Consider the following 27773-nt stretch of genomic DNA (forward strand, 5'->3'; position numbering starts at 1 on the left):
CACTCTATTTTGTGTTTTATTACTTTTGGTTCTACTCTTGAATAAACTAATTAACATGTCATTTTAGTATTATTAATTACTTTGCTTAGTTTTATCTACTAACAACTCATAAAACTTTAATATAACTCATACTTGTACCCGGTAAACACTTATCTTAATTTCTATCCAGATTCAAATTATATAAAAGAGAAATACATATAACTTGATTTTAATTTTCTTTATGTGAAGTTAAAGCTTTTAGAGAAAAGCATAGACCCAAAATACTAATTTGTTTGGTAAAAACTACACATTGAAAATAAAAATTGTTAAGTCCCAAAAAGAAGTTGGTAGCTAGTGAATATGTAAGGATAAGTTGCTTTCATGTCATGCCAGCAGTATCCATCAAGAGTTTTGGACCATGTTGAATTAATTAAACTAATGACTGAAGTTTTTGGACACTTGGCATAAAACATATCTGATAATTCTGATGAGACAAGATGCAAAGCATTTTATTGAATTATTAAAAGTTGTAAACACAAAACTAAGAGAAACTAAAAAAGTAACAACTTCATACACAGTATGAACTCTTTATTCCTACAAAGATGGCCTCAGTTCTTCCATTTGCACATATTGGATTCCCCCAACCACACCCTCTTTCACTTTATATGATGTCATCTTCCTCACTCAAACAGAAACAAGTTAAAGCTGAGTTTAGAGTGTTGTTGGGCATGGAACACTTGTGGGGGCCCTTGTTCACTTGTTCTTCTCTAGTACCCAGTTGGCGAAGGCATCAAGTGTTTCAGGGTCAGACCTGTAATGTAACTGTGTGAACTCAAGAAGATTTGGCCATGTGAAATCTGGATATTTCTTTGGATTCTCCACGGTAATTAGTTCCTTTGGAGCACTGACCACTTTGTCTTTATTTGGACATAGGAAGAAAGCAAGAGATTTTCTCACAATTTGGTTGTTCACAACTGCTCTATGTAAGCAACTCTTGAATATCCCATTGGAAAGAGCCTGAAAGAAAGATAAACCAGACAACATCTTAAGTAGTAATTGATGTATGTGTATGTATGTCAAGTGTGGTAATTAAGGTGATTGTTTAAGGACATTATGGACCTACAAGACATATCAATTATTAGTAATGTCCATTATCATGCAAAAAGCAACACGTCAACCTTGTAATTATATGATCCTTACCATAAATGTGTCGCCAATGTTGACAACGAAAGCATCTTCTTTTGGGGCGACAGAGCACCATTTTCCATCGACAAACACTTGGAGGCCCTCGACTTGATCTTGGTGGAGAACGGTTAGGGAAGTGGGGTCACAATGAGGTCCAGTTCCTAAAGCTAACTCAGGTTTATGGCATGGTGGGTAGTAATTCAACCTCATAACAGACTCATTGTTTTTGAAGAAATCCCTGAAACATTCCCTGCTCACTCCTAGGCTCATTCCCAGCAGCTCCATGATCTCAAGAGACAGATTGCTCATCACTTCACAGTATTCTTGAAAGAAACTCCTGTTACAAAAGAAAAATATGTATAAAACAAGAAGAAAAAAAAGGCTAAGAAGATTTGAGATGTGTGTGTGCATGCATGTGTGTAAAGGATAGAAGAGAAATAGAGAAAGAGAGAACAAAAGGAAAAGCTGTAGCTAACTCAAAAAAGGATTTTACCTTATCTGTGTAAAGGAGTTTTAACAGAAAGGATTTTAGTTTATGTGTGTGTAAAGAGTGAAATGTTTTTGATAAGATTTGTCAGCTTGTGTAAAACAAGCATTTATCTTATGAGAAGGAAGAAAAGTGAGTAATGAGAATAGCTTTAAAAGCTAAAAACTTAGGAACTTTATAAGAAAGAAAAGTGCATTGAGTAAATCTTACCCAAATTCCCTGAACTCTTCCCCCATAGAATTTAGGAAATAGTCCTCAACAGTTTTGGTATCAGGGGCGTAATGGAAAGAAAGTGTTTCCTTCCAAGGAAGTTTGGAGGAGAACCTTCCAATAAAGCTATTAGCATAGCCACAATGTTCTCCAAGTTTTCTCTGAAGCTTCTGCTTCTCTGGCAGTTCCATGCAGAAGAAAGTGTCTATGAGCTTATGAGCTTTCTCTACGAGCTTCTTGTCAACACCATGGTTGACAACAAGAAAGAAGCCATGCTTCCTGCATGCCGCGTTCACTTCAGCACAAATGGCTGACACAGTTTCTGGGTCTCCAGAGAGAAAGCCCTTCATGTCAATGGGTGGAATTTTGAGTTTTGGTGGTTCAAGGCATGGTTTCTCATTATCAGGCCAGACGAACTCAGAGGGTATGTTTGACTGGTTTGGAGTAGGAGCCTGTAAGTTGATTTGTTGTGGTTCCATGTTGGTGTTTTGTGATGCAAGTAGCATTGATGGATGAGGGATCAACATGGCTAGTGTTTGAAGGGAAAGAGAAAAGAGGAAGAGTGGTTTGGTTGAAGAGAGTGAGTGATATGAGAGAGATGAGAAGAGTTTGAGTGAATGGGAAAGACAAAGGAAGAGGTTATTATAAAGGTGGTGAAGTAGAGAGTAGATAAAGGCCAAGAGGATTCATTGGGGAAGTCGGGGAACAGATATGAGAGAATCTTATTAGTTTGTTTTGCTAGATTTCTATCTTTATCACACTCTTCTTTTATCAAATCTCTCACCAATATTTATAGGGAGATCTTACGTGCCACTATTCCCTTCTTACAAGTGGTGTGCCATTTCTTCTTATTGGTGCCAACTAATATCATAAGCATCACTCATTAGCTATTTCTAAATCACATTATTTTCTTTATTTTCATTTTCATGCTATATAACAATCACTCTACAACTATTTTCTTAAATAAAATAATAAATTTTTAGTGTAAAATAGATAAGATTAGTGTTAAAGTGGATCAAAATGTGGTCAAACTATCATTTATATTACATTAACTATTGTTTTCTTGTAAATTGATCAATAACTTAAATATAAGTTATTAGCATATATAGACGATATATTCAATCAACTATTAGCATTAGCATTAGCATGCTCCTCTTTCTCAAAAGTTTTTCACATTTACATTAATTTAAATGATAAATTCTTTTTAAGGTTTCTTTTTCAATTATATATTTTTTAATTAAAGAATCCACATCAAAAGTCTTATTTAAAAAGTTTGAACTCAATATTGTTTAAACTAACTTAATATTAATGTTGTAAAAGTGGTATGGATGATATTTGCATAATTTAATTTTTACTTTCTTCATCACATTATTTCACTACACCAGATTAAATAAAAATTAATTTAAAAAATAATAATTAATTACTATATTAATTAAATTAGATATTATTTTAGAAACGATAAAATATTAGTAGTTAATTAATATTAATTTAGAAACTATTGATTAAAAATAGAAACTACTTTGAATATTAATAATTTTTTTTAATCAATAGTATCTAATTTAATTAGTATAATAAATAATTATTTTTTATTTTTTAAAAAAAATTATTTAATAATTTTATTGTAATTTTTCTTTTTTTTTATTTTTCTAATTCTTTTTATCTTTAATTTTATTGAAGATTCTTAATCAATTAAAAATAATATTAGTAGAATACACTAAATTTAATTCACTTCTAATACTATATGAGATAAAATTTGTTGAGCTAATTGTTACTAGTATAATTCACTTCCCAATATTATGATATTTTTGAATTACATCATATTCCACTGAAAAATAATATTGTATTAACAACTCGAGAAGAATAAAAGAAGTGGGGTGGAAGTATATATAGGTAGAATGCAAATAATTGCCTTCCTATATATATTCTATTCAACTTAAAAGGGCATAACAATATCAACAATATTCCTGCAAGTATATATATGAAGATGCACGAAAGCACTAAGAGAAAAAACTAATGATCCAGAAAAGGACACGCAATTTTAGAAAAAAATATTAAATATAAATGAAGAAAAGTGAGGGAATATACAAAGTAAATTTAAAATTAATAATAATGAGAAAAACAAAACTTTAGAAAGGAAGATCTAACCTAGAGCTACAGATACTAAATTGCAGGTAGGATCAGGTGGGATCCCCTGCACATGAAAAAAAAAATGGAAATTAAAAATAAAATAAAAAAAGATAAAATTGATGGGTTGTGAAGTTAATGTGATACACAGAAATAGGTAGGTTTGAAAAGATTGAATATCCAATTAGGGTTCTTGGGTGTCTGCTCTGATTAAGTAACTTTTTTTTATGCCAATGAAGGATTTTCATCTTCCCTATGCTTCTGCATGCTCTCTTCCAACATATTGTTTGACCAATTTATTACTTTTTATTGCATTTAATTATCATCAATGATACTGTTACATAGCAGGTGTCATTATTCTCATTCTTATAAACCATTATCATCACAATTACTGCTATGTTCTTACCAACTCTTTACTCGATATTCTTAAAGGGTATTTCAGATAAATTATTTATATTTTTATTCCAAATTTTAAAAAAACAAAAACAAATATTTTTTATAAATTAAAATTGCTTTCTTGTGAATAAAAAATAAATTTTCATGAATTAAAACTATTTTTTATAGAGTGTACTTAGAAAAATTATACTAATCAGTTTTTATAAATTAATTTATGTATAAAAATAATTTTAACTAAAAAAATATTTTATTTCTAATAATATTTAGAATAGTATTCCTAATAAAAATATCTTATTTTGAGTCAAACTTAAAAAGAAACACTACAAGAAAAAATGGTTTTAACAAAAAATTATTTTTATATTATTCAGGGTTAACACTTTTATTAAGTCATTTACTCATTATATTTTTTCTCACTAAACCATCTTTGGGAAACATGTTCCTCGAGATTTTTTTAAACCTCGAAAAAAGTCTTTTGGAACCCCATAGATTTAAGAACCCCATAGATTTAAGAACCTACGTAAAATACCATGTGTACCGATAGGCACCGGACGAACGCACGCGGCCGACCGACCGAACACATTTAAAGATATATTGATATTTATGTAACAAGATAAGGTGGTTAAGATACACTTCTGAAGAATAAGGAATACGCATTTAAAGATATATTGATATTTATGTAACAAGATAAGGTGGTTAAGATACACCTCCGAAGAATAAGGAATACGCATTTAAAGATATATTCTCCGGGTATTCTGGAGCACAACTGGCAAAGACCTATCCATAACCACCCTGAGCCCAAAGGGGTAGAAAGCCCATTAGGTAATCCTATAAATACCGTGCCCAAGCCAGAGAAAGGTACGTTCTCACTCACTCACTAAACCACACTTAGAATCTCATACTCACTTGAGCGTCGGAGTGCCTTCGCAGGTACCCTCCCCCGCCCGAAGGAGACACCAAGAAGGAGCGACCGACTGAAGGAGACACCCAGAAGGAACGACCGACCGAAGGAGAAGAAGATCGACACGTCAACAATTACACTACGTCAACCGACCGTGCCTAGGTCTCATCTCTCCACAACAGGTACACCATGGGTTTCAAAACCTCCATAAAATGTCACGGGTTTCAAAACATTCGATAAATACCATGAGTTTCAAAATTTTCGTAAAATGACTTACCATTTGAAATAACCTTCAACCCCATTTCCACCATATGTAACTATCCTCTTGACTTCTTTCTTCCACTATAGACACACTTCTTTTCGGAATAGGCTCAATGGCTGCTGACCGCATTTATGTCTATTATATTATAAGAGAAAAAAATTAAATAAGACACTATCTTCTTCTTACTCTAATATTGTTTCTTCCATCATCTTACTGCCCCAACCTGGGTCATAAGCCAGTGTTATGTAGCTCAACAACAACTGGTGTTTATCACTACTTTATATATCCTAAATAATTGCATTATCTGTCAAATGTAGACTTTAAAGTCATGTATGTTCTTGATTAAAGATTGGAAGAACATATTGCTATGAGAAATTAACTTTATTATTTATCACATTCACAGTGAATTAATTATTATATGCATTTTAAAATAAAAGCCTTAATTTAAAAGATTTCCAAATTATGAGAATTAAATATTAACAACTATAACTAAAACTAAAATTGCACATAAAATATACCTACATCAAAAGCTAAAACAAAATAAGTCATGTTTTTTGAAGTATAAACTAGGAATTATATAAACCAACTACCATCAATCATAAGAAATATGCAAAAACTATTGAAATACTTATTATCAAAGATTAGTTGTTGAAATACTTATTATCCAAGGTTATTTTTCTGAGTTTTTAAAATAAAATTTTGAAACTTTAGAAAACTTATTTGTAACGTAAAGTTACACATTCAAAATTTCAGGGAATTTAGTTATTAAAAAATATAAACTATATTAAAAAATATAAACTATATTAAAACTATATAATTTTTAATTATTTATTTATAAATAGATTTAGTTATATTTATTTATTGAGGTTCTACAATAAATCATTGGAATTTAATGAAGGTTAAAAAAAATCTCGCTCATTTTGTTGAGATTTTAAAATAAACCTTTGAAACTTAACAAAGGTTATAAAGACTTTCGTTATTTTGCTGTTGTTGTAGAATAAATCTTTGAAATTTAACGAATGTTAAAAAAATCTCCATTATTTTGTTAGAATTTTAGAATAAACCTTTGAAATTTAACGAAGGTTAAAAAAATCACTATTATTTTATTGAGGTTTTAAAATAAACTTTTGGAATTTAACGAAGGTTAAAAAAACCTTCGTTATTTTGGAACCATAAAAATACTTTCCAAATAGATTTAAGATTCTAGATCAATAATTAGAAGCAAAACAATAATACCAATAATCAATCAAGAATAAAATATTATATTTAGATATCACATCAACACATAAGAGATCGAACAAATTACTCTCAAATCCACAGGGTAGAATGAGTCACACATCTTCTAACACCTTCTATTCTCCCAATTGGGTTACAAAGTCACTCAATGGTGTTTTCCTCTCAATCTTGCACACTAGGGTTATGCATCAAGCCCTCTATTTAACCTAGTTTTCTTGTGACTTCTTGTGAGGCACATTTAAGCATTTTGTGCACTTGTGCATTCTAGGGCCTTCCAGCTTTCTCCTTTTAGCTTATATTATTATTCTTTAGCCCAATCATCTCCATTCTTCCCTAAAAACCTGAAATTAACACCAAATTTGGGAATAAAATGTTCTTATTCAAATAAAGATCATAAAATATGTAAAAAGGTATAAATTCATAAATTAGGGATTATTTTATATTTATTTTAGCAATTAATACTCATGAGTGTCTATATTTTAATATGAAATATTACTGAAATTAGGCATTTATCAACGATGTGCATACATTAAGCAAACATTGTACTTAAATAAATATACATATGCTTATTCTATGTTTGCAGGGAATGTTCATCTGCTAAAAAGATTCATTCAAGAGTAAATGCAAAATAAATATTGAATATCTCTTGGGATAAGAAGTAAAGTTGTTTTCTTCATCAATCGTCCTAATATAAAGAACCTTTCAACTCTAACCGAGCTATTTACCCTGTATGGTATGCACTTAACCATTAGTTGGTGCAAAAGGCTACACTACCCTTCCTAGAGAGCAAAATGATCTTATCTAGGAGAGAAAGCCTAAACATTGTATTTGTTGTCAGATGCAATCCACCTTAGTGATCAAACCCAATGATCAGTAGATCGTTGAAGTAACGAACCTTCAGATCTTAACCAGGAGTAATTTTCTGGAAAAGAATACTTGGTCTGATCTAGGAGTGGCTTGAGGAAATAATATGTAAGGGGTTAGCTAGGAATGACTACGAGAATAATGAATACCGTAATGTACTTCACAACATTAGTTAGCCTAGTTGAACTTGGTTAGCCAAAAACTAGATGTAGTATGTGCGACACATGAACCAGTATAAATCATTGTGTATGTTTTATTTCCACCTTATCCCATTTACATTACATGTTATTATTATCTGCACCAACCCATGATGGAGAGTTTTTGTGAGAGTATTTTTCAAAATATTTTTTATCAAAGGATATTTAGACGAGTTTTTCAAAATTTGTGTTTGAGAAGATTGGTCAAACACAAGAATTATGTTGTTAAAGTAAACAAGAGAATAGGTTATTCAAGTGATTCAAATGAGTTGCAAAAATTGCATTTGATATGATCTTTTAGATTGAAAGAGTTCAGAATACAATGAGCGCTTGGACATGCTTGTTTGATTATCTAATCAGACTAAACTTGTTGAAAACTATTTATGAAAATATATCTTTTAAAGTTTGTCTCCTTCAACTAATCAACTTAAATCACATGTACAATAATTGTGATTTTTCATATGAAATACAAATTTTAAGTGGAATTAGTTAGTTGGGTCTGACAAGATACATCAGATGAAAGAATTATAATTTGATTGTCTCATAAATTAAATTATCGTCTGGATATTGTTCTTCAGATGATATTTGTGAAAAGTTGATAAAAAAATAGAGTTCAAAAGAATGGGGTTGCTATTCAAGTTGAGGTTGTGTACTTTTCTAGATTTAAAGATAAAAATTGTTAAGAAGTTAGACGATCTATCACCTATCAGACGGTCTCATAACACGATATTCTATATGTTTTAATGATAAAAAATACTATAAGGTATGTTAAGATGTGTAATGAAGCTACTAAGTGTTCAAATTTAGTTGAATACCCAACAGACGTTTGAAGTTGCTTAAGCTTATCAGACGATCAAGTTTTGTAGTAAGTGTTAGACAATACTGATAAATAAGATACATCAAACGGTTTATCTATATATTCCCAAAGAGTCAACATGTTAAAGTTCTACAGTCTAAGACGATCTCTGAAGACTCTAATCTAGAAAATCTTGACGAACACTTCACACGTTAGATGCTTCTAAAGTATGATGTGTCAGAAGCAAGTGTTATCTTGAACATATCAGACGATCCTCCAACCCTTAGATGATATCGTCATAAGATCTTATTGAATAAGATGAGAAAGACTCACTAGACAATCTTACAGTGAAAATATTCGTTAGATAGTATAGTAATAAGACCATCAGACGATCTAATCTTGGTCTCAATATACTAAAGTGATCATATGTTATAAAGAGAACATACAACACAAAAAACATTGTGCAGGTAGATAGTTCAAATGAGAAAAGAAGCATCATATGATCTCACAGAAATGGATCAGACAATCTCGACAAGAAGGTCTCGTCAGACGATCTTAAAGAAGATCTCGACAGGCAATCCTAGTGCTCATGGGTACATCAGAAGATCTTGTTAGGCGACCCCTTTAGAAATCACAAGACAGACGATCTCAAAGCACATGAAAAGCCCAAGTGGACAGCTTATGAGAACATCAAATGATCACTCAAGTTTGCACATATAAAATGATCTTATTACCTTTTATCCGTTAAACGGTTTACTATGTCAGGGAAGTGTCCATACTTAATCCTTACATTCAAATAATGTTTTATTACACTACTCTTATATTTTGAATCTTATTTGATATTCCTAAATCATATAAAACATTGTTTTCAAATAAGATAAATGATTACATGATTTTGGAAAGTTTTCGTATTTAAAAAAGGTAACAGAGAAAACTGAAAATCTCAAATGTTATATGCTTCAATGATCTGTGAATGAAAAACCCTTTCCATATTTATTATAATGGTTTTCGAATACAACTATGCAATCAGAATTAAGTTTAAATTTATATTGGAAAATTTTTATAAGAAGAGTATACTATTTGGAAACCTTCGAAAAACAGATAATGTGTATTTTTCATATAAAAGAGTTTTCCAAAATATATTTTATGGATAGATATACAAGTTAAAATGTAATTACACTTGTTTCTTATTTTGTCACTTGTTTCTTTTTTTAGTTTAATACGCAAATTAATTTGTTCGAATGTGCTACATCATATATTAGATTAGAGTCATCACTTGTACGAGTATTACTAACTCCTGGATAGAGGTAATGTATTTCAATATTTTCTATGACTATTGCATAATAACGTAAGTTAGATGTTTCATATCCTTAATGATCAATCTACATTGTCTCAAGATGACATCCAACAAATAAGTGAACAATAAACGACATTTCTTTTCCAACATAAATAATGAATTAGCTTTATTTTTTTTTTAGCTCATTTCTAGATTAGATTAGACTGCTTTTATTAAACTTTTTTGTAGAAATGTTAAGATTATATTGCATGTATATTTAAATTTTATTTTTCTATATTTTAAGTTTAAGTTTTAACCCAAAACAAACTAAATTTTAAAAAAAAAACAAAATTTATATCGAACTATGTATTGTACACTATAAATAAATTTGCAAAATCCCATAAAAACAAGCCTTTCCATTATTAGCAACTCCTACAATTTTTCTAATTACATAAATATATCTTTGTTTACCACAACAACACAAGGTCATTCCACCTTTTCCATTATCACTGCCCACAAAACATTCCTGCCACCATTTTTATTTTTTTTATTTCGTACGTTCAAATTTCTTCACCATACGTTTCATGTCTTTTGTTCTTGCACATGCTTTGCAGGTAAAGTTAGTACGGTGTGGACTAGTACGAAAACAAACACTTCTAACCCCATAATTTCATTTCGCTTCTCACTGTAAAATATAAACACAAAAAATCAATAGTGTTAAAAAATATATTGAAAAACTTCTTTTACCTTGTCCATTTGAAATATGAATTACTTTCATAGGTTTTACAAAATATTACACATTAAAACTGAGTATTGATCATGTAAAATATCTATTAAACAATTAACTAAAAAGTCAACAAAAATAAAATGAATAACTTGAAACATTTAAGGTATGCTTCGACCATAATAAAAAATTGAATATATAGTACATAAATCCTTAGATTAATCAATACAACCATTTTAATAATATGTATTTTCACAAAATAATGTTTTTTTTCTCCCAATTTCTCTTTCTATTGATGTATCCAATTTTCAATCTTGTCATCTCATTATTTTCTCAAAGATAATACGTGGGTCTTTTGTTTGAGGAGTGCAAACAATAATTCAAAGGCTCCAAACACTTTTTTGACAATCTGCTTAAGGAATTTATATAAACGACAAAACAGAATAATGAATATTTTATTTTCTAGTTACATGCAAAAAAAATTGGTTATTTTTTCCTTTTATTTTCGTTTTTGTTTTTGTTTGATCTAATAGAAAAAAAAAATCAAGTGTAAAGGGCTAGATGTAGATGTTTGATTGGAATAGGAACCGACACAGAGGTTTTTTAGATTTTTTTTTTTATATAATTGTCTATTCAGAGAGCATAGTTGTCATCCAACACAATTCTTTTGTTGTCAAATTATTAGTCAGATATAAATTATACAGAATATCTCCCATCATGTGTCTCAATTCTTAGATCCAACCTAATTATACCTCATCTATGTATGCTACCTATTTTAATACGCGTTTTAGAGCTTCTATTTGGTTGGCTTATATGTGTTTTAGAGCTTCTACACGTTTTGATTTGAGAATCAAGATTCATCATATTTAAATTTTCCTAATTATTTATTAATTCTTTATAATATATTCACTCAAAGAGCTAACCATTCACATTCTCATGTAATCGTCTTATAAATTCATATAATTTTAAAATTATTTTATATTGGTAGGGAATAGTTTTTTTTTCCTTAAACACAAATTATGATGTAGGCTTTGTCACTTAGACATGCCTTAGAACAACACTCCTTATAAGTGCAATGAAAGTCACTGTTCTAGATTATAGACCTGAATGATCACTCATTGACTTAATTGAGATAGAGAATAGTCGATTTGCCATTTAGAGAATAGTCGATTTTGTCTTTGATTATGAGAACTAGATACTTATAAAATATATGGTTACTTAAGTTAAAATTCAGGATGTAATATATGAAAATAATAAATATTATTTAATTATACATATTAATATATATTTATAAGTCATAATAAATTATTGGTTTTAGATTTGGATTAGGATAATAAATACTATTAAAATAAAATTTTATATTTTTTATTAGATTAATTAGATCATACAAAATACAAAAGATTAATGATTGATTCCTTAAGAATTGATTTAGGTTACGATATAGGTGGAATATATATCTGAGCACATGAGTTATGGTAAAAAGTTGTAAATGATTTATATTTTGTTATATGAATGATGGTATATATTCGGATGCATTGCTGGCAATTGATATATATAGGGGTTTGAAAAGGCTTTGCATCATAACCATTGGCTTTGGCAATTATTTTGATTGAACATGTCACGGATCAATTTCACCACTATCCAATTCAGAATTCTCTAATGCTCAAGTAAAACCCTTCACAGTTGGAATTGGTCATGTCAATGCCCACTTTCGTTTAGGTACTATGTCCTTTTTACAGAAATAAATAAATAAATACACATTTGATGTTCTTCAATTTGCAAGACCCCTCTCATTTATTAAATTTCCTATTAAAAATAATTAATTATGAATTTACATTTCCGATTAAAAATTATATTACTATAAGAAAATTATTAAATAAAAATTAATTTAAAAAAAAACTAATAATTATATTAGGTAAATTAAAGATTTTTTTTAAATTAATTTTTATTATTGTTAAATAGTATTTAAATTGATATTTAATTAGTTATCAAAATTTTAAATACTAATTATTTAGATTTTAAATTTGATAATAAAAATTTTGATAAAAATTTTGAAACTATTTAATAGTAATAAAAACTAATTTAAAAAAAATTAAAAATAATTTCTAATTTAATCTATATAACAACTAATTATTTTTTTATATTTAAAATTAATTTTTATTTAATAATTTTATTGTAGTGTATAAAATTTTATTAAGCACTAAAATTGTTTAATCATTTAAATTTTCTTAATGTTAGACTGTATACGTGTATTCTCCTTTTGTTGGGAGAATTAAAGTTACCAAAATGTCCTCATATAATTTATTTTTAAGGTATTGATTATGTTCTCTATATTAAAACTATTTATTAACTATTGTGTTTAATTTTTTTTTCATCCATTCATTTATATGTATCAATAACAATATTGTATATACACATAGTGTACATACACTATTTTTCTCTAATAATTATGTAAAAGTTATTATACATTCTTTAGACTATATATATATAATTTTGTTAAATTGTAATCTTACGTGTTGTTCCAAAGCGGAGCCAACCACAGCAAGTTGGCTAAAGTTGGCCATGTCCTCGAATTGACGCGTTCGTCACCTAATTTTACTAATTTTCACATGTACCTTCTCTCTTTATTTATATTAGTATCTATTCAACAAAACTAGTTGATTAAAACAATTTTTTTTACGAGATTAGTTAGAAGTTATATGATAAATGTAAAACGAATTACATAGTAAGAGTATTTACAAATCTAAATTAATGAAGTTATAGTTTCCTGAACTCATGGTTTGAATATCTTAGTTTAATAATGTTATCTGAATATATTTAAAGTTAAAACAGTATTTATTAAATATGGAAAAGTTACAAACAATGTTGAAGAGAAGAAAAAGTGTTGGATTTAGATGTAGAAAAGTGGGGGAAACCTAAAATGGTGGGTTGATAATTTGTCTCATTTTGTGGCAAAACAATCCTAAGATGAAGTAATAGATTCGGAGTTTCGGACCTTATAAGGTGAATAGACAGATCTACATTACATACAGAGTTATTTCATCACATGTCCTTCGTGCATGTATCGAAGTGAATTTGAGGTTGTTTAATAAGTGACAACATGAGCATTACATATGATTGATGACTAGAAAAAGATAGGTAGCACAATTCATGCATTTGCAGCCAAACTTTGGATAAAGAAAACTCATGGCTATTCTTTACGTGGAAAAAGTAACAGCTATCTCTGGCCCACAACCCTCTTCCCTCAACTTGTCATCTTCTCTATTATAATCCACAAAAACTTTTCCAACATCAAAAGATCTCTGTCTCACTAAAGTTAGCATTATATTGTTTTTTATCTTCTCTCAACCATCTACCATGCAACATAATTTGTTTCCCTTTCAACACTTCACATTTTATTATTACACCTCTTTAAACATTCAAATGCTCATAGTAATAATCATTTTTTTATACCAATTTCATCCACTTCACACCAAAAAAATATCGAATATTATTTCTTCATTTTTTACCATTAGAGTCCCAAAGAATGTTTATTCTAGTTTTGGACCAGAAAAATATGTGTGCTTTTATTAGTTATTCAATTTACAAGGTAACTCTTTGTTTACCAAAAAGGGTAATTTTGATTTCAGAAAAAAGAGTTAAGAAGTTATTACTCTTGGAATGATAAACATCCTTGGACGAGGCTTTTAATAAGAAAAAGCTGATTACAGGGTCATGAACTCATCAACTTTTTAGTTGGTGATTTATGTCAATCCTTGTCGGTATAATAAATATAATATATATACCACACTTCCACTTGGGGTGCCTATTTAATTTTATGTAAATCTTTAGACTCAAAATTTCTCTTTACAATTCTGATATTGTATAATTGTTTATAATTTTGATATTTTATAATATAATTTTAAATTTGTTCTTTCTTTTTACATAAAATTTATATTTTAATAAAATATTATTTCTTTTTTAACTGTAATATGATTCAGTATTGTCAACGTATTAACATCTATTTGAAAATAAAAGAAGGAATGTATGGACAAAAAATAAATAAGCTAGAAGATAACGTTTGATTTAAAACCACTCGTAAAGTGGATATCACCTGAGAGAAGGTTTCGAATGAACTCAACCAAATGATTTTTCAATTATGAGATTGTGTAGTTAAAGTATTTTTTTCATTATTATGCATAGCCGAAAAGAAAACCATGTTAGTATACTTTTTTATTATTAAAAAGTATACAAAAATTATTGTTAGGTCATTTACTGTAAAAGTTTCGAATAAAATATTTTTTATTGGATAATATCTTTACAATTTTTTAATAATAAAAATAGTTATTGTTTCAGTATATTTTATATAGTTTCAACTATAAATTAATGTCAGTTTATAAAATGTTTTTTAAAAATAAATTATAATAAAATTTTAAACTCCAAATCGAAAAATACTTCAAATTAGATGATTAATCTTAATGATATTATTTTAATAAATTTAAAATTAAAATATTGACATTGTAGAAAATGAACACGACACATATTACTTTTATAAGAATTGAAAATAAAGTAAATGAATAATATTTTTATTCTGATATGCACTTAATAGCGTCTCAGAATTTAAATATAATGTTTTCATCATTTTTAATTTATTTCTATACTTGTTTAACTTGGACATTCAGTTTAAAAAAATTGCAAACTTCATATACGATAATACATTCTCAATTATTATAAACTTACTTAATTTGTTAAAATGCATTAGTATTTTAATATGTAAGTATATGTAGTATCATATCATTAACTACTTACATATAAAATAAGTTTACAATCATACTAAAATAAGACTATCGCAATGATTTCTAAATTAAAATGTAATTAATCAAGAGTTGATAGAAATATAGTTAGTCATGATAATTCTTTATCTCACTCGTATAAAAGTGTCAAGAATAAGGTAGAATATTTTAAAGACTCTCCTATAAAGACTCACATCTATATAAAAAAATAATATATGAATGAATGAAACTCACATCACAACACACATGGATAACCCATATATATCTCAATTAACTAAGAATAATTTATATAAGAATTGAGACATCTTTGAAGTGTTTATATAAGGGTTAGGACACCCTAAAGTGTCTATATAAGAGTTTGAACGCCTATGAAATATCTCATTTTATTTTATTTATTCTTTGTTGATAAAAAAACTAAGAATAATTTATCACAATACAAGTCACTTGCAAACACATTCAAAATAATCACAAGATTTATTATAACTCACATGCACTCACACAAAGCACACATTCTTATATATGGCGCAACATTTTATTCATAAGGAAAAAATTTCATTACACATCTGAAGATATACATTTGTAAACGTTTACACATAAATTTCACTTGTAAAATCACCACCTTATATTATAAGTTAGAGATCTTATGTTTATTATTTCCAATTATTCCTTTACTAAACTTTGGTGGTTGTAAAAGTGATATCTAAAGTTATATTAACCTTGATAAGTAAATCATTAATTCAATAGTCACTCTCCATAGGCGTGATCTCCCTTAAGGTTTATCTCATGCAAAAGAAATTGAAAAATAACTAAATGATAAGGGTAAAGACATAAACCCTATTTATATAAAAATTAGAACTTGGCACTAGGTTTTTAAAGACTAAGCTCAATCACATAACTTTTTTCTTTCTTTCTCTAGCATTACAACTATATTTTATTCACTAACTTAATTAAATAATTAAATTAAGACAAATAAATAACTATATTATATTATTTTCATTTAAAAAAACAAAACATTACAAGAAATACATGAAATGGTTTTATTATTATTACACTAAAAAAAATCATTAAATAACAACCAAATTTAGAGAGAAAAATAATTAGACACTATATTAACTAAATTAGTACTATTTTAGAGGTTAAAAATTTATTGGTATCTAAAGCGGTTTCCATTATTAATAAAAATTTATAAAATGATTTCTAAATTGATATCTAAATTAACCACCAAGATTTTACTTACTAATATTTTAGATTCTAAATTGGTCTTTAGAGACTAATTTAGTTATTTAGAATATAAAATAGCAAGTAGCTAAAATTTTATTAGCTAATAGTTAGATATCAATTTATAAATTATTTTATAAATTTTTATTAATTACAAAAACTACTCTAGATACCAATAATTTTTTTAGTTTATAAAATGGTCTCTAGTTTAGTCAAATAATAACTAATTATTTTAAACTCTAAAATTAGTTTTTATTTAGTGATTTTCTTGTAGTGTTTTTTTTACCTATCTTTTATCCCTTATAAAAAAAAAAAATCTTCAATCAAATCCCTTTAATTTTCATTTTATTTTTCATCCAATTTTGATGTAGCACAATTTTGTCTTGCATCTGAAATAAAGCTAAGTGATCCACACACAAAATGTATGTGTATATATATGGAATAATGTGTAGGTGAAAGAAAGCAAGAAGAAAGGGGAAGAAATAAGATAGGAGGAGGAGAAGGGTTGTTGTGTGTATCTTAGGAGCACCTCCAGTGGTTGGAAAATGAAGAACCATATCCTCCTAGCCAATGCTTTTAACAAAGTAACTCTGCAAAATCCCATAAAACACAACCCTTTTCATTCGTACCATTTTTCTAAATATATAAACATATCTTTGTTTACAACACACTCTCCTTCCACCTTTTCCTGCTCTCCAACATCAACCGTTTAATCTTCCACTTCTTACCATTCTTGTCTCCAATTTTTTATTTCGTACCTCAATTTCCTCACCATGCCTTTCACCTTTTCTCTTCTTGCACATGCTTGGCTCCTAAAGTTTATGGACAAGTACAAAACAAATACTTTTTAACCCCATAATTTCACATCCACCACTTCTTCATTTCAATGTGAAACGCTCTTATTCTAATCTTCTCATTAATATTCCACACTAGTTTTTTTTTTCTTTTTCATATCCCATCATTTTTATTATATACAAAACTTTGCCAATCATAATAATTATGAGCTCATATCTTATTACATTAAAAAATCATTAATTATAACTTAAATTTAAAGACAGAAATATATAATTAATTACTATGTTCATTAAATTATATATTATTGTAAAGATTAAAAGAATTATTGGTATTTAAAGTAGTTTTTATTATTAATAAAATTTATAAAGTAGTTTCGAAATTGATATATAATTAAACTATCAACTATGGTAGGTATTATTGTTTTAACTACTAACCATAGTAGTTAATTAGATATCAATTTAGAAACTATTTTATAATTTTTATTAATAATAAAAATTACTTTAGTTACTAATGTACTTGACAGGAATGCTCGGGACTTCCGTCCAAGCATTTGGCTATGGTCAACTCGGCTTTGGGCCCAAAAGGTGGGTCATGGGCTCGACTCAATTTTAATGGTAAGCTCGGTAAAAAATAATTAAAAAAAGCATAATTTATTAAGTTTGGTCGTGTACTAATATAATGCATACGTTAGTTAAATATATATGTGAATATAAGCCTGTTAGTTAAATATATATTAATGAATATATAAGTTGTTAATTGAATATATATGTTAATAAAGTTGTTAATTAAGTAGTAAGAAGGTGCACGAGTAAAGGTGCCCGTAGACATAATATCTTTCTATTATATATTATATGCTTTCAGTTGAGATTATATTCTCATGAGTGAAAGTTGTTAAAGGGATAATATAAAAGGGGTTTGAGACTCTCGGAAAATGTACGTTTTTTCTGAATACTTGAGACTGAAACTAATTACTTATTTTGTATGCTCTTACTGACTTTATCTTCAAAGTGTGATCAACAGTAGAGCCTCTCTGTCCCAGTGGAGTGTTGTTCCAGTGCACCAAGAGGAGACAGACCAGAAACGGAGCTCTCCATCCAGTCCAACCAAGGTCAACCGACGAGAATAATTAATAATTTTTATAATGTCTAAAAGAATATCTAATTTAATCAATATAATAACTAATTATTTAATTATTTATTTATTTATTTAATAATTATGATTTTATTGTAACGTGCAGTGTTTTGTTATGAGATTGTTCCTTATCCACATAGTCATATATGTTTTGTGTAAAAAACAATTATTATAATAACATAATCATAAATAAGTAAGGTAAGTTACTTAAAAAGAAAAAAAAATCTCAATTCATGTGAGATATTCCTTGGTTGAACGATATATGTTCATATTCGTAAGTTAGAGAAATTTTACAATGATTAATTAATAGGTTTCTTTACTTCACTTTACTCTAAATATAATTACTTAACTCAATAATGTAACATAGAGTTACATTGGACCAAAATAAATCATGCATCAAGCTAACAAGATTTTTGAAATTATTCAGATAAATTCTAAAGTGAAAGTTTGAATATAATATTACCTTAAGTAAGATATGTGCATATAAAAATCAACTACCACTTCTCTTCAACATAAGATTATAATGTAATGTGAAAACTATTTATAAAAAAATATATCATTTAACAATATCGAATCTTAAAATAAAACACCATGATGATGAAATAAATGTCATAAATAATGAAATGATTAAAATAATCAAACTATAAAATAAAATAATCTAAATAATAAAATAAAACAACATTCTTTATCACTATATATATGTATGTATATATAACAGGTATAAGAGTAGGAATTAAAATTGCTACCTGCACCTATATAGAAATAGATATGATTTTTTTTAAAACCCGGCTAAGCAAATGGCTATAATATTACCCTGTCTATTGCCATACTATTTCTTTGTTATAAAGCAATTAAAATAATAAAATAGTCATTTATATTATCTCGTTTCACTTTAAAAATTATATGAACTGGAAAAAATCCAAAAATTGTTTGAAATTAATTAAAGTATAACAGATTAATTAAAATTTGTGAGATAGCCAAGTAATTGAATATTTTTTTTCCCAAAGCATGATAATATGTGGTTTCTATATTTATGTTTAAGACACACAATTTTACTAGAGATAAATTTGGAGGGATAAAAGAATACAAAGTCTAGAAATAGGGTAAAGGTATTAATCTTTATTGGATTAATTTTTTTTTATCTCACTGAACTTCAGTTTTTCTGAACTTTTCCTTAACTTTAAATAATAACTACATTACAATAAAATCATTAAATAAAAAATTTTAAAAATAAAAATATTAATTACTATATTGATTAAATTAGAAACCATTTTATAAAGTAAAAAAATTATTAGTATAAAGTAGTTTATATTACTAATAAAAAGTTATAAAGTAGTTTTCAAAATTGGTATTTAACCATTAACTACCTAGATTTTAGCTATTACACTACAAGAAAATTATGAAATAGAAACCAATTTTTAGAGACCAAAATAATTAGTTGCAATAGTAACTAAATTAGAAACCATTTTAGAAACTAAAAAAAAATTGGTTTCTAAATTAGTTTCTAGTATTGTTATTCTAAATTGATATCTAATTAGCAACCAAGGTTTTTGCTACCAAATTTAGAAATTAAATAATTGGTAGTTAAAACCTTGGTTGCTAATTAGATACCAATTTAGAAACTATTTAACAATAATATAAACTAATTTAGAAACCAATTTTTTTTTAGTTTCTAAAATGGTCTCTAATTTAGTTACTATTACAACTAATTATTTTGGTTTCTAAAAATTGGTTTCTGTTTCATGATTTTCGTGTAGTGTTAACTATCTTATATTCTAAATTAGTCTTTGTTAGTCTTGTAGAGACTAATTTAGAATCTAAGATATTATTAGCTTAGCTACTTTAGATACCAATTTAGAAACCATTTTAAAAAAATTCATTAGTAATAGAAACCACTTTATATACCAATAATTTTTTAGTCTCTAAAATAGTATCTAATTTAGTCAATATAGTAACTAATTATTTTTTGTCTCTAACTTTATTTACTATTTAATGATTTTCTTATAGTAATAGTATTGTATTAACTTATCAAAATATAATATTGAGTTTTATTCTTAAAGACTTATTTGGAGTCCTAGAAGTGGAAATAGGTAGAATTTCCACCACGCATATTATCAAGAAAAGTTAATATTAACATTCAATTAATGGAATGGTTGTTTAAATATGTGAGAAGTGTTATTGTTGAATTAATCATGTGGAGCATATATCACTACAAGAAAATCATGAATTAGAAACCAATTTTATAGACAAAAAATAATTAGTTGTTATAGTGACTAAATTAGAGACTATTTTAGAAACTAAAAATATTTCTGGTTTCTAAATTAGTTTATATTATTGTTAAATGGTTTCTAAAATGGTATCTAATTAGCAACCAAGGTTTTTGCGATTCAAAATAATTGGTAGTTAAAACCTTGATAACTAATTAGATACCAATTTAGAAACTATTTAACAATAATAGAAACTAATTTAAAAACCAAAATGTTTTTAGTTTTTAAAATGGTCTTTAATTTAGTCACTTTAGCAACTAATTATTTTTTGTTTCTAAAATTATTTTCTATTTCATGATTTTCTTGTAGTGTACGTGTATCTTTGTACGAGGGGATGTAATGCAAAGTGTATGAAATTAATGTATACTATAGAAATTATTATCAATATAATTGCTGGTTTTTACGGATTTAAGCATAGTATAAATGTTAAACTCATAGTTATATATATATATATACATATATATATATATATATATTATTTTCTTTATAGGTATGCATGTTATCCCTTGTGTACAACCTTGAGTGGTCCTGGAAGATAAGATGGAGAATAAATTTGTTTGAGTGAGAAAGAAATCAGGAGCAACAACTGGAATTGCTTACAGAAGGAAAGTGCATCAATGTAGACAAGGAGAATTAGTGGGCTTGGAAAGAAAGTGATACAAAAGAGTTTACAGTCAAATCTACATACAAAATTCTAAAAGATGAAGTTCACGGGATGGCGTAGCTATGTATGAGAGATTTTAAAGGATTAAGGCACAACCATCAGCTCAAATCACAACTTGGAGGGTTTTGGAAGATAAGATTGCGTCTAAAGAGAATTTGGAGAGAAGGGAGATAAGTATGGTAAGAAACATTTGTAGGATGTGTGGGAAGGAAGAGGAAACAACGTCACACCTTTTTTTGTACCTATAGAGTTGCTTGGCTCATTTGGTCTAAGTGTTATGAGTGGGTGGGTTTGGCATCGACAGATCATTGGGAGCCAAAAACGCATTTTTCACAGTTTAAGATGATGGATGTCAATGAAACAGATATGGGGATGTGTGTAGATAGCAGTTGTATGAGAATTGTGGAAGCATATGATAAGATCTTTAAAAGTGGTAGGATAGACCACATTGAAGTCTTTACAATGGTGCAATTGAAGGTATGATCATGGATAACTTTGAAGGTACATTTAGCATGTTTTTCTTACTCTGATTGGTGCCTTAACCCTCTGGTTTGCATGAAATCTATTAAAAAAAATTAGGTGCATGGGTTTGTAGGGGTTTGGTATTGGTGGAGATATTGTGTGTTTTGCAGCTCCATGTTTGTGGGTAGATGATTATTTAGATGCTAGAGTAAGCTTTTGTAGAAATATGCTCTTTAGTTTGATTTAGAAGCTTTGTCTCCTAAGCGTTCTTGTTAGGAAACTTAGTCATGTCTTTTTGTATAAGGGTTGAGGTATCCCTGATTACCTCTATTATTTATTCTTTTTTTTTTTTGCTGATAAAAAAAATGTTGTCCCTTATGTGTGTATTGCACTTTGTGGGTATGTGGCGAGAACTCATTAAGAAAAGAATATTCACTTATTTCACTAATAGTCTAAATCACATAAAATCATAATTGGGTGGTAAGAAATTGACGGATGTTCTTGCACTATTATGGTGGTGGTGTTTCTATAAAGAACTATCGAAATGCCATCAAGCCAATGTTTAAGAATCAAAATGATTTACAATTGATCAAATGTTAGTTTTTGGTGGGACACACTGAATTCGAATCATTTATAAGGCGTCGAGTGTGAACAATTACAATATTTCATTAAGAAATATGGTTGAAGATTATTGTATCTTGAGTTGTTCAATTTTATTTTATTGTGAGTGATGTGTTAGTAATGCAATAAAATTAATATATATATATATATAAAATGTTTTATGATATTTTTTTATATGTATTGTAAGGTGTATCAATTGTTTTATGATACTAATAATTATTAAGTCAAATCATATTCAAATCATCATGACATTTAAATTATTATACTAGAGTTTGCTTTAACTATTTATTATAATTTTTATATAATAATAAGTGATCAATTTAACAATTTGTATCAATTTAATCTTAATAAAAATAAGATTTTTATTCATATTTCCTAATCAAATAATGTGACTAATTGAAGATATTTTTTATACCATACATAATATTAGTATTTGTGACTACGTACAGGTTTTTGAAAAGAAAAGAAAATGTTATATATACATATATTAAACTAATATGTTATGGGAAAACTTTTAAAGGTGAATAAATAATGTATTATCCATCTTTTTGTCTTTCATCTATAGCAATGATACATATATATATATATATAACCATAGCATTAGAACCGTACAGATTCTTTTTCTAACATAACATCTGTAATTAAGACTAATTATAGACCCATTAATAGTGATTATATTCCTATAATTAAGTCTAATTATAGACTCATTAATAGTGATTATATTCCTGTAATTAAGTCTAATAATGATTTTGTCCGGTAATATCCCCTCAAGTTGGAGCATGTAAGTCTTGAATGCCCAACTTGACCAAGATGGCTCCAAACTTTTTAGCACCGAGAGCTTTGGTGAAAAGGTCAGCTAGTTGTGTATGTGTGGGCACATAGGATGGAAGAAGGCGCTTGTGAATGATTTCATCTCGAACAAGGTGGCAGTCAACTTCAATGTGTTTGGTGCGTTCGTGGAAGACCGGGTTTTTAGCAATGTGAAGTGCTGCTTGACTATCACAATAAAGACGAATTGGGTCAGGATGAGGAACATGTAGAGAAGCGAGAATGTCTTTAATCCACTTTAATTCTCGGGTGGTCTTAGCCATTGATCGATATTCAGCCTCAGCAGAGGAGGCAGAAACCGTTTGTTGTTTCTGGGTTTTCCAAGAGATTGGGGAAGTGCCGAGTTGAATAAACCATCCGGTGAGAGAGTTCCGTGTCAGTGGACAACTTGCCCAATCAGAATCACACCACCCAAAGAGTTGTAAGTTGTTCTCTCGAGGTAGGAGTATTCCTTGTCCAGGATGCCCCTTTAAATATCGAACAACACGAAGAGCAGCTTGTCAATGCTCGGAGCGTGGATTTTGCATAAATTGAGATAAAGCTTGGACACTGTAGGCAAGGTCAGGTCGAGTGAAACACAGATAAATTAACCTCCCAACAAGTCTACGATAAGTAGCCGGGTCAGAAAGAAAAGAACCAGTAGCGGAGCTCAATTTGTGATTTTCTTCACATGGTGTAGTGGCGGGCTTCGCACCCAACAATCCGACTTCAGTAATGATATCTAAGGCATATTTCCTCTGACAAAGGAAGATTCCGTTGGGGGAGCGAGCAACTTCAACCCCAGGAAGTACTTGAGGCGGCCTAAATCTTTCATATGAAAGCATTGATTTAAGTAGCCTTTAAAACATTGGATGACAGTACCATTATTCCCTGCAATCACAAGATTAGACTAGCACAACCAACTGTATGTCATTATTATTGAGAGTAAACAGGGAATGATCCTTCGGGGATTGTTGGAAGCCGTAACGAGTGAGAGAAGAAGATAGTTTAGCAAACCAACACCTAGGGGCCTGTCGGAGGCCATATAGAGACTTTTGAAGCTTGCACACTGCCCCTGGTTGAGATTCTTGGAAGCCAGGAGGAAGTCTCATATAAACCTCATCATCAAGATCACCATGGAGAAACGCATTGTGAACGTCCATCTGATGAAGCTCCCAATCTTTTGCGGCTGCTACTGCTAGAGTTGTGCGAATGGTTACCGTCTTTACGACAGGAGAAAACTTCTCGTTGTAATCCAAACCCTCCACTTGATGATTGCCAAGAATTACCAATCGAGCCTTGAATCTTTCAATTGTTCCATCCGAGTTGTATTTGATTTTGTAGATCCATTTACACCCAAGTGCCTTCTTTCCAGGAGGGAGAGCGGTGAGTTTCCAGGTGTCATTGAGTTCGAGAGCATGAATCTCCTGTGCCATAGCATCACGCCACCGGGGTTCTCGGACCGCTTGAGAAAAGAACAGGGGTTCCTGCTCGGTGTGTAAAGAGGCAAGAAAACTTTGATGATGTTTAGAAAAGGAATCACAATTCACAAAATCATGTATAGGATACGAAACACCTGAGGATTCTGTTGAAGGAGGTGACGGAACAGAGGGGCTTGACGGTATCGTGGTGGCTGCGACAAAATCGCGTAACCGTACGGAAGGCAGCTTCGCGCGATGCCCTCGCCCAAGGGGAACCGCGGCCGTCAGCGGTGGTGAAGAAACCGACGGCGCCGTCTCCGTCGGACGCGGCGGTGGATCCGCGGGTAGCGTCGAGGCTTCTATACACGGATCAGAGTCGTTGATAGTGTGGTCGAAGTCATCTGTGAGGGTAGCATCCTCCTTGGCTGGGATGGGAGATGCAATGGGTTGGTTGACGATGCATTCATCTAGGTTTGAGGAGGCAACTTCATGAAGAAAATGTGGGTCCGTTCCAGTTTCTAAAGAGTTGGCAATAATTGGGTTTTGCAATGGTGGTGCAGTGTCCATCTTTTTGGCTTCAAAATATGGAAATTTATTTTCGAAAAAATGTACATCACGAGAGACAAAGAAAGTTTCTGTTTCCAAATCAAATAATTTCCATCCTTTTTGGCCATATGGATACCCGACAAACACACATTTTCGGCTACGACTATCAAATTTATCCCGCTGTCTATTTTGATTATGAGCATAACATAATGAACCAAATACTCGTAAGTGCGCGTAACTGGGTACACATCCATGGATCACTTCATAAGGGGTTTTTCCTTTTAGAATTGAGGATGGTGTGAGATTGATTAAGTAGCCTGCATTCAAAACGCATTCCCCCAAAAATTTAATGGGAAGATTGCCTTGAAACCGTAATGACCGAGCAACATTCAGAATATGCCGATGCTTGCGTTCGACGCGTCCATTTTGTTGCGGGATCCCGACACAGGAAGTTTGGTGAAGGATACCTTGTTGAATGAAATATTGTTTTAGACACATGAATTCGGTTCCATTGTCAGAGCGAACCATTTTAACACATTTGTTGTATTGCCTCTCAATGAGTGTGAAAAAAATTTTCAAAGTCACTGATACCTCTGTTTTTTCTTTTAACAAATCTGTTTTTTCTTTTAACAAATAGATCCAAACTGCCCGTGAACAATCATCCACAATTGTCAAAAAATATGAAGCACCACAGGATGAAGGAGTTTTATAAGGACCCCATAAGTCACAATGAATTAAATCAAAAATATTCAAAGCTTGATGCGCACTTAAGAAAAACTTATCTCTCGTTTGTTTCGATTTTTCACAAACTTCACAAACTTTATTCAACTCATCACGAGTACATTTCCCACTTATATCAGGAAGCATTTGCACAATCTTAAATGACGGATGTCCTAATCTTTGGTGCCAAAGTGCTAGTTGATTTTCCATCTTGACATGACATGCTTGAGTCTTCCGTACCCCACGATACCAATAAAGCCCATCTTTCCGTTCACCTGCTCCAATCAGCGTCCTCGAAGTGCGGTCCAGTATAATACACAATTTATCAGTGAATGTTACAACACAATTTTCTTCATCCGTCAATTGAGGTACTGAAAGTAAATTGCATTTTAATTTGGGAACATAAAGGACATTTTTCAATTCAAGTCCTTCTTCAAGAGTCACTGTTCCCTGTTCGCAAGCTAGAACACGTTCACCATCGGGTAACCCTACGGGGCACCCTTGTATAGTTTCCTTTTCACTCAAATTTTCCAGTGACCCGGTCATATGGTTTGATGCCCCACTGTCAATAATCCACAAATCCCAAATGCTCTTACCAGTCATTTTCTCTGATTCATTTGATTTTTGTTTACTGATCATATCAACCAGTACCTTCCATTGTTCATTGGTCAGACCTGCCATCTCAAGTTTCTTGTCGTCATTGTTGGCTTGACTGTTGCTTCCACTAGCGTGTGCCACATTTGCACGTGTCGGGTTACCTTTGTTTCGCATCCCTTGGCGTCCCCTGCCGTTCCATTTGCCTTCACTTTTTGGTCTGTCACCCCATCATTCGGGATATCCGATCAATTGGAAGCATCCCTTCATGTCGTGACCATTTTTACCGCAATGACTGCACGTCATTAATTTTTCTACCATATCTCCACGCCCTTTTTCTTTGTAGTTGGCCTGCATCGCGAGACCCACGACCAATCCCCTTTCTTCCGTTGATTTGGCCATCATTCTCACTCTTTCTTCTTGTACCAACATAGAATATACGCGATTCAGAGACGATAATGGGTCTGAGGCCAGAATGTTTGATCTTACTGTCCCGTAGCTTGCGTCATCCAACCCCATAAGGAGTTGATGAACCTTCTCCTCCTCCCTTCGTTTTTCCAACTGAGCACCAATCCCACACTTGCATCCACCACACGTACAAGATGGAATTTTGTCACTGTTAGCAAGCTCATCCCAAAGGACCTTCAATTTTCCAAAGTAAGTTGCCACCACCATTCCTTCCTGCTTGCATCTTGACAAGTCCGACCTTAGTTGTTGAATTCTAGGTCCATTCACGACCGAGAATCTTTCTTTAATGTCTTCCCACAAGTTATGTGCAGTGTCAGCATATACTACTGTGGATCGTAAGCTTGGTTCAATGGTGTTTAGAATCCAAGAGACAATCATGGACTGCACGGTCCACCAATCAAGGTCGGGTGCCTCATCCTCTGGTTGGATATGTGTTCCATCAATGAAACCCCATTTTCTCCGGGCACGAAGCGAGATCTTTACTGCTCTTGCCCATTCGTCGTAATTTTCTCCGCGCAATTGGACTTGCGTGATTATGTTTCCGGGATTGTCACTCGCGTTGAGATCATATGGCGAGTAGGTCTTCTTAGCACCTCCTCCTTCGTGCTCTGTTTTGTTGGCATTATTCTTTTCTGGTGCATCTGCCATGGTTG

The 27773-nt window shown here is 30.3% G+C and overlaps 2 protein-coding genes across 2 annotated transcripts; both read right to left on the reverse strand.

The window, feature by feature from the left end:
• Positions 1-467: 467 nt before the first annotated feature.
• On the reverse strand, positions 468-2627 carry LOC137819390 (gibberellin 20 oxidase 2). The gene is made up of 3 exons (XM_068623225.1): positions 1862-2627; positions 1180-1501; positions 468-996 (listed from the first exon to the last, which is right to left on the reverse strand). Exons 1-3 carry the CDS (start codon positions 2386-2388, stop codon positions 733-735), a joined length of 1113 nt encoding a protein of 370 aa, XP_068479326.1. The 5' UTR covers positions 2389-2627; the 3' UTR covers positions 468-732.
• Positions 2628-4001: 1374 nt separating this feature from the next.
• LOC150024752 (uncharacterized) lies at positions 4002-27768 on the reverse strand. The gene is made up of 2 exons (XM_090296138.1): positions 27094-27768; positions 4002-4052 (listed from the first exon to the last, which is right to left on the reverse strand). The coding sequence occupies exons 1-2, from the start codon at positions 27766-27768 to the stop codon at positions 4002-4004; spliced, it is 726 nt and encodes a 241-aa protein (XP_090152264.1).
• Positions 27769-27773: the final 5 nt, after the last annotated feature.

Source organism: Phaseolus vulgaris, chromosome 10, assembly GCF_051622355.1.
Source record: "Phaseolus vulgaris cultivar YP4 chromosome 10, ASM5162235v1, whole genome shotgun sequence".
Classification (NCBI taxonomy): Eukaryota; Viridiplantae; Streptophyta; class Magnoliopsida; order Fabales; family Fabaceae; genus Phaseolus; species Phaseolus vulgaris.

What these genes read in the sequence shown, in the direction of transcription:
- LOC137819390 (XM_068623225.1), bottom strand. Translation starts at nt 2,388, where the DNA reads ATGTTGATCCCTCATCCATCAATGCTACTTGCATCACAAAACACCAAC. An exon ending in GAAGAGTTCAGGGAATTTGG is followed by an intron (nt 1,502 to 1,861) that starts GTAAGATTTACT and finishes CTTTTGTAACAG; the next exon opens with GAGTTTCTTTCAAGAATACT. An exon ending in ACATTGGCGACACATTTATG is followed by an intron (nt 997 to 1,179) that starts GTAAGGATCATA and finishes TCTTTCTTTCAG; the next exon opens with GCTCTTTCCAATGGGATATT.
- LOC150024752 (XM_090296138.1), bottom strand. Translation starts at nt 27,768, where the DNA reads ATGGCAGATGCACCAGAAAAGAATAATGCCAACAAAACAGAGCACGAA. An exon ending in CATTATCGTCTCTGAATCGC is followed by an intron (nt 4,053 to 27,093) that starts GTATATTCTATG and finishes TTTCATGTGCAG; the next exon opens with GGGATCCCACCTGATCCTAC.